The sequence below is a fragment of the Coffea arabica genome, chromosome 11e (genome assembly GCF_036785885.1).
Source record: "Coffea arabica cultivar ET-39 chromosome 11e, Coffea Arabica ET-39 HiFi, whole genome shotgun sequence".
NCBI lineage: Eukaryota > Viridiplantae > Streptophyta > Magnoliopsida > Gentianales > Rubiaceae > Coffea > Coffea arabica.
The window spans coordinates 36,036,264-36,052,921 of NC_092331.1; the positions used below are offsets into that span (position 1 = coordinate 36,036,264).

General features: G+C 37.7%; 1 protein-coding gene and 1 long non-coding RNA gene across 2 annotated transcripts; one reads left to right on the forward strand and one right to left on the reverse strand.

Moving 5' to 3' along the window:
- The first annotated feature begins 722 nt into the window (after positions 1-722).
- LOC113718213 (protein FAR1-RELATED SEQUENCE 5-like) lies at positions 723-2,093 on the forward strand. The gene has a single exon (XM_027243129.2). The coding sequence runs from the start codon at positions 723-725 to the stop codon at positions 2,091-2,093; it is 1,371 nt and encodes a 456-aa protein (XP_027098930.2).
- A 7,641-nt stretch (positions 2,094-9,734) lies between these two features.
- On the reverse strand, positions 9,735-10,252 carry LOC113737845 (uncharacterized). Its single transcript, XR_003459997.2, has 3 exons — positions 10,164-10,252; positions 9,989-10,061; positions 9,735-9,882 (listed from the first exon to the last, which is right to left on the reverse strand). It is a non-coding gene; the product is annotated as an uncharacterized lncRNA (long non-coding RNA).
- Positions 10,253-16,658: the final 6,406 nt, after the last annotated feature.

The window sequence follows — 16,658 nt, forward strand, 5'->3', positions numbered from 1 at the left end:
AAACTCTAACCTATATTATTCTTGGATTCGGTAAATATGGTCCAAGCTAGAAAGGTAATCAATTAATTAACCTGTGACAGCCCTACCTCCCCCTAAGGCGAACCAAAGGGTTCGGCGGACAACCTGCCCAACTCTCGCCAGGACTACTAAGCCGAACATACACACGCTAAAACGTTCCGAATAATATTACAGTGCTTAAACGATTCGACGACCGCGAATAACGAAGAACGAAAATGAAATTAAAAGTGAACAATGACTGCCACGTCACAATCCGGCCGGATTCCTGGCCAGATTGGAGGCAGTAGCAACCCAAAATTTTTTCAAACTCCCTTGCAAATCCGGCCAGATATCCGGCCAAGAACTGGCCGGATTCCATTGAACAGTTCCTCGCCATGTGGGATATACTCGGGAAGACCTGAAACGATATCTTCGTACTCGACGGGAAAGGAGTTTGAAATATGGAGAAGCAGGTAGCATGCTGAATTATTTTCAAGAGCAAACACTCGAGAATCCATCGTTTTTTCATGCCGTACAGTTGGACTATGAAGAGCAGATAACGAATATCTTTTGGGCTGATGCAGGAATGTTAATTGACTACAAATTTTTTTTGAGACGTAGTCACATTCGACACAACCTACAAAACAAATAAAGAATACCGGCCACTTGGAGTGTTTGTGGGTTTTAACCAACATAGGCAAATTGTGATATTCGGTGTTGCCCTTATGTATGATGAGACTATAGATTCTTTCAAGTGGGTGTTTGGTACATTTCTAGAAGCAATGTGCGGAAAGCGTCCAAGTACCATACTAACCGACCAAGATCATGCCATGGCAGCCGCTCTTTCAGTTGTTATGCCTGAAACATTTCACGGTCTATGTACGTTTCACATAAGGCGTAATTTTATGAAACATCTTGGCAATCACTACAAGGAAAATAGTGATCTTCCATACATGTTTGGTGCATGCATGTATGAGTTTGAAGAAGTGGAACAATTCAATAGGGTGTGGGAGGCGATGGTGAAGAAACACAATCTTGAAAATAATGAATGGCTCTCCGGGTTGTATAGAATTCGTGATAAATGGGCAAGGTGCATGATGAAAGAAAGATGGACCGCGGGAATGCGAAGCACCCAACTTAGCGAAAGCCTAAATGCAGCAATTAAAAATCATTTGAAACTGGATCATGACCTTGTGCAGTTCTTTAGACATTTCAATCGGGTGGTTGATGAAAAGAGACATAATGAACTGATCGCAGAATATGAAATGAGGCAAAAGCTCCCCATGGTCGGGTTAAGGAAAACACCTATGCTTGTGCATGCATCAGAGACGTATTCACCAACCGTATTTGTTGCATTCCAAAATAAATATGGCGAGTCAACAGCTATGGTTATATTGAGACAACAAGATGCAGCGATGATTGTGGAGTTTGCGGTCATGAGGTATGATGGAGGACCTGAAAGAATAGTGGTATTCAATCGGAATGATCTAAGTGTACGTTGTAGTTGCAAAAAATACGAAAATGAAGGCATTTTATGTGGGCACGCGTTGAAGGTGTTTGATACTATGGGCATAAAAATAATTCCTCCTGAATACATTAAGAGGCGATGGACAAAAAGAGCTCGGGCTGGAGACTGTTTTGATTGGCGAAGACGGGAAGTTGTGGCTGATCCTAAAATAATGATTTCAACTCGTTATCGGGAGCTCGCTCCAGCCATGATTAAGGTCGCAACTCGAGCAGCAATGTCGGAGGACACCAGCAAAGTAACAATCACTGTCATATCCGATTTGGCAAAGAGAGTTGAGCTCCTCCTCTCAGAAAGCGAAGAGCAACCTTTGCAAAATCAAAAAAATCTGAATATGGAGGAACGGGATAAAATTGAAATTGTGAATGAAATGGGGGAGGCAGTAGTCGCAAGAGGCATTAAAAAACGAGGCGGTGGGAAGAAAAGTAGAGTGATGCGAAGTTGGGTCGATAAATTTGACAAAGTAAAAAGAAAATCTAGATTATCAAGGACTACACAGACTACGGTATGGATCAAATTTTGGTACTCGGGGAACATTTATGCTAAAACTAAGTTATTGTTATACTATTAACTAAAGTTTAGGTAAGATTCATTATGAAATAATATTATTGTCGGGTCAATACTGTAGGTCTCAGAATCGGAGCCGACATCGGTTTCATTTGAGGAATACATGTTTATGGGATGCCGTTCATCTACTGACTCTGTTTCGGTTAGTATAAAATGGACATGACTCTTGCTTTTATTTGGATGTTTCTAACAGCATAAATAGTTACATTGATGTTACATTGTGTGATAATGTTGTTACGGCCGTCATCCCTCCTGATATACGTATTTTGTTTGTCTTATACAATGATTTGGCCCATACGAAACTTGTAGACGCATTCAATGAGTCAGACAGTGAATGGCCCTCCAAATGCTGTTGCTCCCGATATCGATGAAAGTCAAACGGTATGCATACATTTAGTAGTTAAATTAAAACCTTCTTGTTCATGTAGTAGAGCTACCTTTTTTTCTTTAATTTAATGGTGGGCACCCGAAGGCTGTCAAATCATGCAAATTATGTAGTTAACGTATGCTCACTTTAATAACTTATTATTTTTTATTATTCCAAGGTCCACTGTTTGGCTAATCAGGGGCCTCCTGCAAGTGTCCCTACAGAATGGATGCATCCCAGATTTTCCATTTTTTCCAAGCATAACTCCGTCAGAAATGTCTTAATGGTCTGATATATCATTTTTGTTATAATGTCTAGTCCAATTTAACTTTACAAGTGAGTAATATAGGCACTGGTAATGATTTGTTGACAGTCGATTACTTATATTATATAATGTAGGAGGAGCGTGGGGCAATTTCAACACACTGTGATGTTGATGCATATCATGTATTTGCACCATCACCTCAGGTGACAAACTTTTATCGTTACAGCACATATTTATGTAATGTTATTAATTGGAGACTTGGACATCGTATATCATTAATCGTATCCATTTCATTAATAATATTTGCTGATTTACCATCGTTACGCATTTCAGGAAAGAAATAACACCCAGGGATTGCAACTTCGCGTTGACGTCGCCTCCCCCGAGAATGAGGTTGATGAATGATATGTAACTATATTTTTTGAACGAGACATTAAGTGGTTGTCCCAACTTGGGAATACTGCATATGTACGTTACAAGCAGTTAATAAGGTGTTACAACTTATTGACGAGGTTGTACGGGCACCATTGATATTTTACTCTTTTCAAATTTAAACAAGTGGATTACAATTGTAATCGCATCTAGTGGTAGTAATCATCAATAGTTTGTATTGGGTTATATAAAATTGTTAGGAAATTATAAAGTTGGTAGAAAATTGAAATAACAATTTTACAATAGAATTGAACGTGTTTTTTGTGATCGGATATTTTTCACTAAATCGATTATAACAGTTGAATGGCTGTCGTGATATGTATACCATTCTATTACATTCAATTGCATACCTTAATAACATATTTATTGGCATAGATCGCACCGCCAAAGGTACGATGTATAAGATAACACAGTCTAAAGTATAAATTGTCTTGATTTTGTTACGATGCTAAATTTGAATTATTATTGGGCTATTTTTATTAAAATATTATCATTTAGGCCATTTGTTTTGTATCGTTTGACGAATTTAGCGCACCATTGACATGATGTATCACAGGCACATCAATTGGTATTACAAGTTTTTAGGTTAATTGAATTATGGTCAAGCCAGGTCACGACCACATGTTGGTAATAGGTGCGCATAAGAAAATAATTCCTTGGAGAATTAATTTGTAACGTTAAAACGAAGTTGTACAATGTCACAAAAAGGATGAACGAACAGTACACAATGGATTACAACCAGTAAGGGATATGTTACTGTTGCGTTACAACTAGTTACGACTGTTTAACAGGCATGATTAATATCCAAATATGGTAAACAATTTGTTTGACTAGAGATTATAAAGAGTATAGTTTTATCGCTACCCTGATGAATATTGGATTACATCCCTTGTTATCAGTTGTATCCCATACAACACCTGGGAACACCGTCATGCATTAGACAGTGGGGTATGTACCTTTGAAAGTCATCGTCGCTTGATTCAGTAAAGTCAGATAGGTCCGGGTCCGATATAAGCATGGGATCTGCTAAAATGTGTTGATCGTCAAAATGTTTTCCAATACCATGTCTTTTTGCGGCCTGGATCTCGTGGAACCTGTGAAGCCTACGCTCCATCTGCATAACTTCTCGCTGTAGTCTATGTAATACGCTTGCATCATTGGTTTGTGGTCCTATAACAAGATCCGCTGACCTTGTTCTCGGGACGCGGATGCCATGCCAACGAAAAAATACCTCTAATTCCATTCTTCGCTCACGAACAGGCTCCCATATGGGTTCATGGTCCATAACGAAATAGCCAGACGGTAGATGATCGTTGACGGTATTTTTAAAATGTGACCAGCTAGTCCCAGAGAGTTGTTGGTGTTAAGTGGAGCGTTCCTGAACTTGCGTTTGGTACCATATAAAATCCTCCCATCTGGTGTTTCATACTTGCTTATGGCATTTGTTGGATCCAACGATACTTTCCGTCTTTTTTTCCGAACATTTGATGGTGAGCTTGTATGAGATCCTTCGTTTGTGGATTGCATGACTATGCTAATACCTACTGCTTTTTGGTTGGATGAAAGGAAGGATCTACTGATAAAGAATTAGGTGGAATAAAAAAAGAGGTAGAAATTTTTAACATAGCACCTATTTGAGACCATGCATAGTAAATGGTTTCTTCTGGAAACTTGACCAACTGCTTGCGATGTCATTTCATGTTGTTCTCCACGGGATAGTACTCCTGGGTGAGTACATGAAGGCATGGCAACCACCTATTAACGAGAGAATAGACTCAACGTTTAGTCAAATGTATAGTGTGTGGATGAAATCTTGTCATTTGCCTATATGTTAAAATTTAGACAATTTGTTTACAATTGTATTTATGATGAGTATTACAGATAGTATTACAGGCATTTCAATAGGTATTACTCCTTCAGTACAGAAATGAACTTACAATTGGCGGCTTGGCTTGGTTCCACATGACCACATAATAAGTAACAGTTTCGCAGAAGAACATGATACTTCGTTGGGACACGTAATTTGAAAGTAGGGTAACTAATATTAAGATGCAACAAATTTTGGTTACTCCATGTACATGTTCAGTTACAACCAGTTATGTATTTGTTACAATTCATTACAACTAATGAATTTGCAATCGGCAGTTTTTCGTCTTATCTAGTTAAAACTACTGATATTACAACTAGAAATTCCCTGATATTACAACTAGTGATACTACAACTAGTTAATATCTGATGAACCTTTCCTCTTCTCTCGTCTGTGCAATTGCGCTTGGCACAAACAAAAAGTCCTCCCCTCTAACACATAAAATTTCTTAGACACTTTAGTAAGTGTCTATTGAGAACATAGAGATGGTCGATTCGAACCCCAAAACAATTGATGTAGCGAGGCCTTCTCGAACATCTCATTAAATTAGCGAGATCTTCTCGAACATCATGCAACCTACTGGCTGCTATTTGGCACCCAAGAGCTTGATTTCTGTGTGAACCCTCTATTGATGACACTGCAATTGAGGTTAGAGGAGGGTTGAAGAATACTAATAATAAATTTCATGCACGGGTTCATTGCCACCCTTCAGTAGAATGAAATAGGAAGTGTGAAGTTATTGAAAATGAAAAATGTTTGTGTAGTAGTGAAAGGTGGACGGAAAAATCTTTGTTGTTGAGGGATATACTACTGCAACCGCGCCCTTTTATAGTCCGCAGGACCCTCACAATGTAGTAAAATATCACTGGACAACGCATTCCAGACCAAACAATTTTGTCGTGGCAGTGGAAGCTGTAGAGTTCGATGCATGCCATTGAATTGTGTCAAATCTGTTCACACATTAAAACAAATTATGCACCTGGCTCATGAAATGACCTATACACCAATATCAAGGGTCATGTGGATAAACAGTTACACATCAGTGACGTGTACGTTTCACTATGTACGGATTGCGTTACAACCGGTTAGGTGTATGTTACAATTTATTATAACTAATGAATTTGCAATCAGCAGCTTTTCGTCTGCTCTATTTAAAACTGAATAATATTCCAACTAGATATTCCCCGATATTACAACTAGTGATAATACAACTAGTTAATATTCGATGAACCTTTCCTCTTCTCTTGTTTGTGCTATTACCCGTGGCAGAAACGATAATTCCTCCCACTGACACATTAAATTTCTTAGACACTTTATTAAGTATGTATTGAGAATAGTTACGATGATCGTTTCGAACCCCAAAACATTGCGTAGCGAGACTTTCTCGAACATCTCATTAAAATAGTGAGATCTTCACGAACGCATATGAGGGCAACTAGTACATCACGGGAGAAGAGACTGTAGACCCACATGCAGTGCCTGAACCATGTCGGATAAGTTTTGTTACGTTTCCAGGCCAGATTTGTTGTACCGACAGTGAATATACGTGTTACGTGCTGTTGCCAATCGTTTACAGACTTCAACACATGTTTGCAGCTTTTATCATGTTTTGGTCCTGTCCACCAACTTTTAAGAGTCACGTGGATACAGAGTTACACCTTAGATTCATGTACATTTCACTGTGTGCATGCACAGTTACACTGTCACAGGGAGGTATGACAGCCCAAATTATGCAACAGTTTCTTGGCCAAGAGTCAGATGTGTAACACTCTATGACCTTGGTCAGTGTATGACCCAAATTTACTACCTCTATGAGCGGTTCGTACCTCCTTCTGCTCCAATGCTCTATAGGAGATTTCAAATTCGACCAGAAATTTTATGTATGTTGTAACTCAGAACGAACAAAGAGGTAAATAATAACTTACGAATTGTAACAATATATGAACAGTTTGTCAATCGTATGGACAAAATTTGTTGAACTATATTTTTAGTATCGATACATAAAATAATAAGTGTTACGTCGTGTCACTAATCAGCATCAGAAAATAAAATACCAATTGGGCAATTTTTATCATGGTAAGACCTGTATTGCAACATTAAGGGTACCGATGTGAATACTGAGTTACACATTAGTGACCTTAATTTCGACACTGTGCATACACAGTAATACGCAAAATATTGTGCACAAAATCTCACAATGAATGTCAGTTTTTTGGCCCAGAGTCAGATGTGTAAAACTGAATGGCCTTGGTCATTCAATGACCCACAATGTGATAGTACCTGAATAAGCACCTCCTTCTGCTCCTGATGCTTTATTAAAGATTTTCAATTTTACAACTAATTCACTGAATGTTGTAACTTAGGACGAACAAAGCTGTAAGTAAGAACGTACGAATTGTAACAATTTACAATTAAGGTAACCATTTGTGCATCATTATACAATTAATAGTTTCAATTAGTTGGAGTCATTAACACAAAACAATTGAACAACACAGGTGATTTCAGATAAAAGAGCAATCATATAACTCCACAAAAAACTAATAGTGTGACTTCACCAGTTTCATACAACTATACGACTGCATCTACTGTTTACTCTATCTTCTAGATCACCTGCCAAAATGGAAAGTCAACAGTACAAGGATGTCAGTGTAACTTTGCCTATGAAGGATACATCTCCGACAAACTACAGGCGAAGTTTATATCATATGGGGCGAAAAATTGAAAGTGCTGTCAGCGAAAAATTGCTATTAGGAGCAACAGAAAGGCGACCGCTACCGATATCATCATGAAGGTTTTCATTTGTCGAATATCTTGTTCGATTCGATGCACATGATACGGGAAAGAGTTTGGTTCATTTTGCACTGTTCCGGGACTGTCGAAGGAGCTTTCTCTACTTATTGCTTGTCGATTCGGTGAGGGAGGGCAGTAGTTAGCCTGAACTTGCTCATGATTCCTCCCTATTGGATGACACCAAGCGAAAAAAGCACAAGTTTTTCCTTCACAATAGAAGTACAGCAACCCCTTCGTTGGTTTCTGTGACTCCACGATCTTCAGCCCAGCCCTTTTTCCGCAGTGGCAGTACCGATATTGGTACCTTAACTCAGTAGATCCGCCACCAAAATTGCTCGATGAAGACATTTGAACGATCTAAAACTCCTTTTGGGTCACATAAGCTTTAGTGTTTTAACCTTCTGTTGAATTAATGGTTGTGTGTCGATCATGAGCTAACACGGACGTACACATAGGTGGGAGTTAATATGTGGCAAGAAACGATATAAGCTAGTAACTAAATTCTGGAGAATTAGTAAGTATAGAATAAGTAACATGTTTTTTGAAGACATACACAAAACCCAAAACATGTAATTGACTGTTACAATTGGGTTTACGTATCACTAATCCAATAAATAAATTGATAATCAAACTTTTTGAATAAATGTAATAAACTACTGACCCGATTCGACACATGCATGCCATTTTCGAGTGTCTTCAAATAAACTATTTTATTTGAATGCCATTCGTCATTTGTCACAATAACTATTTTGTAACAACCTATAAGCACACTGTAGCATGCAATCATCAAACATGGAGTTTTGTATTAATTTTCACACTCTAACTTCCCATTGAAGCATTTTGTAATAGTCTTTAATAACATTCAACTTCCCAATAACTATTTTGTAACAACCTACAAATACTTCGTAACTAACAATTTTCAAATATGGAGTTTTGTAAAAATTTTCAAACTATCCCCTTGCGAGTAACTGTTTTGTAACGGTTTTCGAACATACTGTAACTTCCCAATAACTATTTTGTAACAATTTACAAACACTTCGTAACCAACAGACTTCAAATATGGACTTTTGTATTAATTTTCAAACTGCAACTTTCCAACTAACTATTTTGTAATAGTTAGCGAGCACACTGTAACTTTTAAAAAACTATTTTGTAACAACCTACAAACACTTTGTAATTAACAGTTTTCAAATATGGAGTTTTATATTAATTTTCAAACTGCAACTTCCCAACTAACTATTCTGTAACATTCTACGAACACACTATAACTTTCCCAAAACTATTTTGTAACAACGTACAAACACATCGTAACTAACAGTTTTCAAATATGAAGTTTTGTATTAATTTTCAAACTGTAACTTCCCAAATAACTATTTTGTTACAGTCATACAAAACACTGTAACTTCCCAATAATTCTTGACTAACAACCTACAAACACTTTGTAACTACCAGCAGTTATATATGAAGTTTTGTATTAATTTTCAAACTGTAACTTTTCAATAACTAATTTTGCAACAAACTAATTGGGCGCTTGTTCTATAGTTACACATTGTTCAATGTAGGTTCTAGTATAGTTGGCACAGAGTCACGACGAGCATCTTTGAACCATAGATTCACGACACAATTGAACCAATTAATGCTCCGTTAATGTTATTACTGACATTATTCTAGTGTCAATAGAAAATCTGAATTAAATTCAGAATTTATGGCCACAAATGATAAATAAACAGCACCACGATACAAATTGCTAATCAGTATTGATGCTAATGTCTCCAGAAAAACAAAACTACTGTCTCAAAAGAAAGGTCCTTCTGAGTAGACTCCATAATAAAATTAGTTACAGCAATCCAAAAGCTGTAATACACATGTAATAATATACAAAAGCACGTCAAATGCAATTTTGTGAATTTCCTTCTCTCCCAGTCATGAATACTTATAAATCAGGCATTACCAACATTCAACTGCGCCCGTTTAGGTACTTGCAGGTTTGCGAAGCTGTCCGGAAACTTTGAGTTCTCCGCTGAGTTACACAATCGAGCTGTGTACAGCACTCGATACTTGCCAACATTTTCCTATCAGCACAAGAGGTAGGAATTAGCATAGTTGAGTGCCGAGGTAACAAGCATTAAATCAATTTCAGATGGATTGTAGGGAGAAAAGGGATATCAATTGTAATACCTCTGTAAGCCGAACAGCCAACCTTCCGCTCCAATGCTCTAGGAATGTCATAACGAAAACACCACTGTCACACCTGGTCACGTTGTCTTCTCATTAGTCAGTTATGGTATATATGTTGGACAAAAAACTTAGTACACGCTCTAACAATAATGACGGGAGAAGTCAAACTATTTACACTTTGTTGGGTGAGTGATGAGGGACATCGGCAACAGAAAATCCGAAACTGGAGAAGTCAATTTCCTTGCCAAACTTTGCCGCCACGACCAAACCCAGTGAACGTTTCTATATCACCAAAGATTATGTAAAACTGATTACAATCCACTAATGTGTCACTGTCATGTCGTGTAATGCATTTAGCAATTTGTCCAACATACCAGTCGATTCAGTACACTAATGTCTTTGCTCTTTGCTTGACTGCTATCAGGGTCTAGCACGTGCACTTCTTTCTCTGAGACACCAAAGCTGTAGACAAACCAAGACCCCTCTATGCATACTGGCACAAGTATCTGCGCCAAATGAGGTATGAAAAAGGTCAGACAGGTCATTCTACATAACCGAGTATGACTATGTTTTGAATGTTTAACAGTCACATAAGAAGTTTTGGATTAAAACTGATAATTGCATACCCAATCACAATTTGCAGGATCAACCCCCGTATTGTTATTGCGAACCTTGAAGAGCTTTAGAAGCTTAGCAGATAAGCTGGCATCAGAGAGCTTGTCGAATTTTCCCATTTTTAAAATTCCTTCCTGCAACCAATAACATAGCCGAGTGAAAGGTGCATAGAAGACATTAATAATGGTGCGTTGGATCGTAATACCAATTCAGATATGATGATGAGCATCTTTAACACAACTGTAGGATGCAGTCCAAATTTCAAACTCACAACTGCAACAGGTTCTACGATGTAGCGTTCAAGCTTCCTAATTTTGGCAGTTCTTCCACCCCAATTCATGAGACGGGCAAACATATCAATCACCTAATCAATGGCAAATGGTGATCAAAACATATAATTGAGTGTTGCTTGGGTGAGTTTACGTATGACTATTCCAATCAATAGATACATAATCAAACTTTTTGACTAAAAGTAATGAACTACTGACCCGATTAGACACATGCATGCCATTTTCCATTGTCTTCAAGTCAAGCCGAGTCAGCGAAAATTGATACATTTGAACAAGTATGTCCCTATCACATCCAGGACACAATTAAACGATTTACTAATAATTATTACTCCTACTCCAAAACACGAAAATCTGACTAATGTATATGAACTCCAATCTCATCCATATTCAATCTGTTTTTCTATGCCATCTTCTTATGAACCACACGCGTACTTATTGTAGTGAATGGATCACAAGATCGAATTAATAGTTTTGTCAAGAATCTTACTTGGGATTTTGGTCCGGATCCCATGCATATGCAGCCACATTTTTTTCGTATAGGCTAACTGTCACAGGTGCTGGTAGAATGAACTCTGCTGACCGCAGAACAGTGCTCTTCTTTGTTGCACGTGTAGACTTGTGCTTCACCTCAACGTCAAGGCCTCCTACAAAAGACAAATAACATGCATTTCATATGACATTCATTTGTTGTCGTCTAACAAATTATAAGGTATTTTGCTTCATTCTTCAGACACAATGCAATTAGCAGTCATCAAACACCAATCGATTATTTTTCAAATGCAATGTAACTGTCCTAAGAACTATTTGTACAACTCTTCAAACACACTGTAACTAACACTTTTCAAACAGTTGTGATAAATTTTCAAACACACTAACTTCTCAATAACTAATTTGTAACAGACTTCAATCACACCATAACAGTATGCTAAACTAACTGTTTCTAAGAGTTTTCAAATGCACTTTGACCAATAAATAAGTGAGTATCAACCTACAAACACACATTTAAACAGCAATCATTTAATATGGAGTTATGTTTGAATTTTGGAAACTGTAACTTATCTATTAATTATAATGACTAACAGTCTCCAATAACATTCAACTTTCGTCTAAATAATCACTCATGTAACAAGTTACAAACACTTCGTAACTAAAATTCTTCAATTACATCACCTGCATTAATTATGAAATAGCTTTCCGGTAACTATTGTACAATAATGTAAAATAAATTCCGTGACTAACGATCCGCGAATATGGAGTTGTGTATTCAATAGAGCAAACTGTAACTTTCAGGTTACTATTTCGTGACAAACTTCAAGCACACTGTAAACATTCTTCAAACATACTAATTTTTAATCTATAAGTTTCCACATTTTTTGGTAACAATTTTTAAACACACTGTAACTTTTCAATAACTATTTTGTAACATTTTTCCACTGCAATGTAACTAACATTTTTCGAAACACACTAACTTCTTAACATGAATAAAGTCATACTTTCATAATATGCCTAATTACGTTTGTTACATCAACTTCATATGTGTTTCATATCGGACAGGGTATGACAGTATGCTTAACAAGTTTTCGATGATGACAAGCCAGAGTTCAGACCCGTGTACGTAGCATCATGATGGTATAAACACAGTTACCGTATATGATAATAGATGTTACAGTCATACTACATGAATTACAACCTTATGAATAATAACAGTATACCAACCTTTCCGCTTTCGACCATATGATCGCAACTTTCGTGGCATTTCTTGCTCAAGCAGATGTGACGTCGATGCACTGGCGTGCAAAGGTGGTTGCACCGTACATTGACCCTCTTCGGCAGGTTCTATGACGTTTGACCTGTATTGCTCCTGCTCTTGCTCTTGAAGCTGTATAATGCTTCCTTGCGCAGTTGTTGTCATGGTGGTCCCTTGTTCCAATCCGCGACTGATGTTATCGGGTACGACTGATGAGGTAGGAATTGGATTCTCCACGTCCATTACATCTTCATTCAGCTCTGGATCTTGGATACCTTCAATATTTGTCCTCGTATTGGCATCGTCTTTCTCGGCCTGCGCTGCATTATGCTCGTCTTCATCAGACCCTTCCGCATCAATTTCTTCAGCATCATCATCCTCGTCGTCTGCCCCTTCTTCGGCAGATTGAAATTCCGGCTCTTCTTCGGTATCAGGACTCTTGTGCATTGTATAGTCCTCCTGTACAGGTTTTTTTCCTTTGTCCAATGCTTCAGTCCCAGAAGTGGAAGCTTTTGCTCTCGGCTGAGAGGAGAGGATTTCTGCAATCTTCAATATCCTTCGTTGGCTACTAACAGCAATGTTATACAGCTCATTTAGCTCAGCCTGCAGTTAGATGATGAAATTATCAATCCATAAATGAGCCACATGCTCTCAACAATTTCATACAATACAGGCATATACAATAGTACATTTACGCAAAGGTTCTTAATTTAACATTTGAATTGCGGCCATAGGTTCTATAACTGTAACTTATATACTAAAAAATAAAATGGTCACCCGGGATCATTGAAACTTCATACATTTATAACATGATTGGCCAAGAGATCACTATATTTCTGTATTTCCATTCATGTGACTTAATTTTTAATAACTCTCTAGACAGGGATGTAATATTGGGATTGGTATCACATATTAACATGATACTACAACATGAATGAAGTTGATAGGCCTATCAATAACCAATAACGTTGCTTACAATATGCAGTAATTACGTCTAATCAAACAACAAATTTCATTAAATCATGGAACAGACCCACTTACACCGATATCGGCGTGCCCGCTGTTCATCAGCATTCCTACCAAATCAGGGGGTAGTTCAGTACTCTGCCCATCATATTCATTATCTTCCGGATCATATTGTCCAATCTTTAACAACAAATTAAACCAACCATTTCAATAGAAAAGCCACGCAATACATAGACCACTACCTTTTATATGAAATGAGATCAATAATATATAACATTTTACCAGTTTTCCTTTTCCATAAGCTCCAAGATTTTTAATCTCAAGTGCATCCCTTTCAGAGATCAGAGCATCTGTCCATGCCTTAGCTCGCGGAGTAGTCCTCGACACTTTATGCTTCAGTATTTGTACCCGATCAAGATAATGAATCTGCAATACAATACAGTAATTAATTCAACTGTAGATAAACTTGACCACACTGTTAAAACATCATCGTAGACGCATTCATTTGAGCATAATCTAATCAATCCATCGCACTGAATTTGATAAAATGTGGAAATACAGACAGTAGTTATGAAGGCACGCAAAACTAATTGACTCTCTGGTGCACTGTGTAACAATTAGAGCATATTTTCGTCATGACTACAACTATCTAATCTTACCAGCAGAACGAAGATACAACCGCCAACGTATTGGTGCTGCTTTTCACTTTTCTTTTGCACCTCTAGCACCTTATTGCATAGTACGATCCTCACATACTCAGCCCAGTTCAATCTGGCTACCCTATCAACCAATTGCGTACAGTTCCAAACCTTTATTTTGTGCTCGGCTCTAGTGGTTGGAGCCAGTAGACATCCACAAGAAAATGCCACGAATAGTCTTAAGAATTCTTCCCCTGCATTCATGGCTACCAACTCATTTGGGAGCTCATTCCATTTGTATGTCCTACGACTTGGTCCAGTTCCCCCAACCTCGGTTGTATCGGTGTCTTCAACTGGAACGGGACCTTCGTTCGGGATCCCCAGGATTAAACTGATATCCTTTGACGTTAAAGGTAGCACACCATCTCCATGTACATTTAAACTGCTCAATGTCGGATTAAAGTTGTCAACAAGCCAGGTAGCTATGCCACTAGGAATCCAGTGACACTGTATGTCTAGCAGCCCTCCAAATCCTATGTCTCTAATCTGCTGCTTCTTAGTTTCATCGATTCGTGAAACTAAACTTGACATCTGCTTTGGCGAGCATCGGATAGTGTACTTCTGATTCTACACCATTTTTTAGATATATGCATTAGACTAATATAAGTTTCATTAAATGTTTGATGAATCATGCCGTGTATTTACCTTGATTTGAACCCGTGCTTTTCGCAATATCGGCTTTCCTAGACGTTCCATTTCTTTCTCATACTCTTCTTTCTCTTTCAAATATTCCTCCTTTCGCTTCCTCATTTCTTCCTCACTCAACTTATTATATGCTGCCCGGGCAATGTCATTGTACTGCATTGAATAAATAAAATCAAAAAACACGTTAGACTAAACACAAAATAATTGCTCGTTTCACTATTTTTCCCTTAGGCACCCCATCAGTTCAATGATTCTTCAGTTTATTTTGCTAGGACAGCATACCTCGGTCAGCTTAACACCCTTCGCCGAAACCGTGTGTTGATACTCTTTCCTGTCCACATTCAAAACTCCAAAGTTATATGTGCTATTTAGTACCATTATTTTTCCCTCATATTCAATAATCTTACCTGAACTTCATCCATGGATTCAATGGTGGGACTGGTTCTGCGACCTCGCTTGTTCCCGCTGTAATCAGTTCTTCCTCCCCACCTAAACGATCATTCCTTTTACTGCTTCTTTTCCTTCCCATCCTGCCCCTGAACAGTCAACATTGTAATGCTGAATAATGATGCCAAGTCTAACCTGCCAAGACCTTACGCAAGCACTGGCCACTTACCTATTCGATGAAGTGGGTGCTGCACCGTGTTCTGTACCACCACTTGTTTCGGCGAGTTCTTCTCTGTCTGCTTCCTGAAGTGTGCTTCCTGCTCGCGTTCTTGCCATTGTAAACTAATGTTTTTAACAAACATATTGCACTTCAGTTCCAAAATTTTTTTTCCAGCCACAGTCATAACATATCATGAAGTACTGCTAAACATAATATATGAGCATCAAATATTAGTCACGCTAGTTATAGTACAACCTGTAACATTTTTTCTCACACTCAGTAACTCATTCTTCACAGTTTGTTATTTATTCCAACTGCCACTAATCTACATAATCTGTTGTTCTACCTATCAGATTGTACTTCATCCATCAATTTCTTCTTCTATTTATTATGCTACTGTACAATACCAATGCAGTAGAATAAGGGGCCATCCAAATTTATAGTATCTTCATGAAATTCTATAGACCAGTTCTATTATTGTAACTTCTGATCTATTACGTGTAACAACTATCAAAGATGATGTCCAACCACAACAATTATTGTACAAGTAATCTTCCTTTTCACAATTTGTTTGTCTCAATACCAAATTTTCTGGTTAATTATCCCTCATTTAGTCATTTCATAATCTATTCCCCTGCCTATCAAGTTCAATTCAATCACATTCTCCTTTATTTATCACCCTCTTCAACAATATGAATGAAGCAACAAACCCGTTAAACAATTTTACGTCATTGTTCATCCAATTTTACAGTGCACTTCTCCTAGTGTCACTATTAAATGACTGCGTGTAATGACTATCCAACATGATGTGCACCTACAATAACTAGTAAGATTCTTAACCGTTATTCCACACTAACTATGCTAAACCTCATGATTTGTTATTCCGTCTGTCTCACATTGCCAACTTATAACCTACTCTCGTACTCATTCACTTCCAACCTAGAAACTTCTATGTACCTATCCAACCACAACATGTAACAATTATCCAACACTGTGTTCCTGCACACGAACTAATACAATAAACTTACACCATTCAAGACCCAAATACGACATCTCAATTTCAAAATAACATTTTCATTAGCAAGTATGAGACGCACAACTC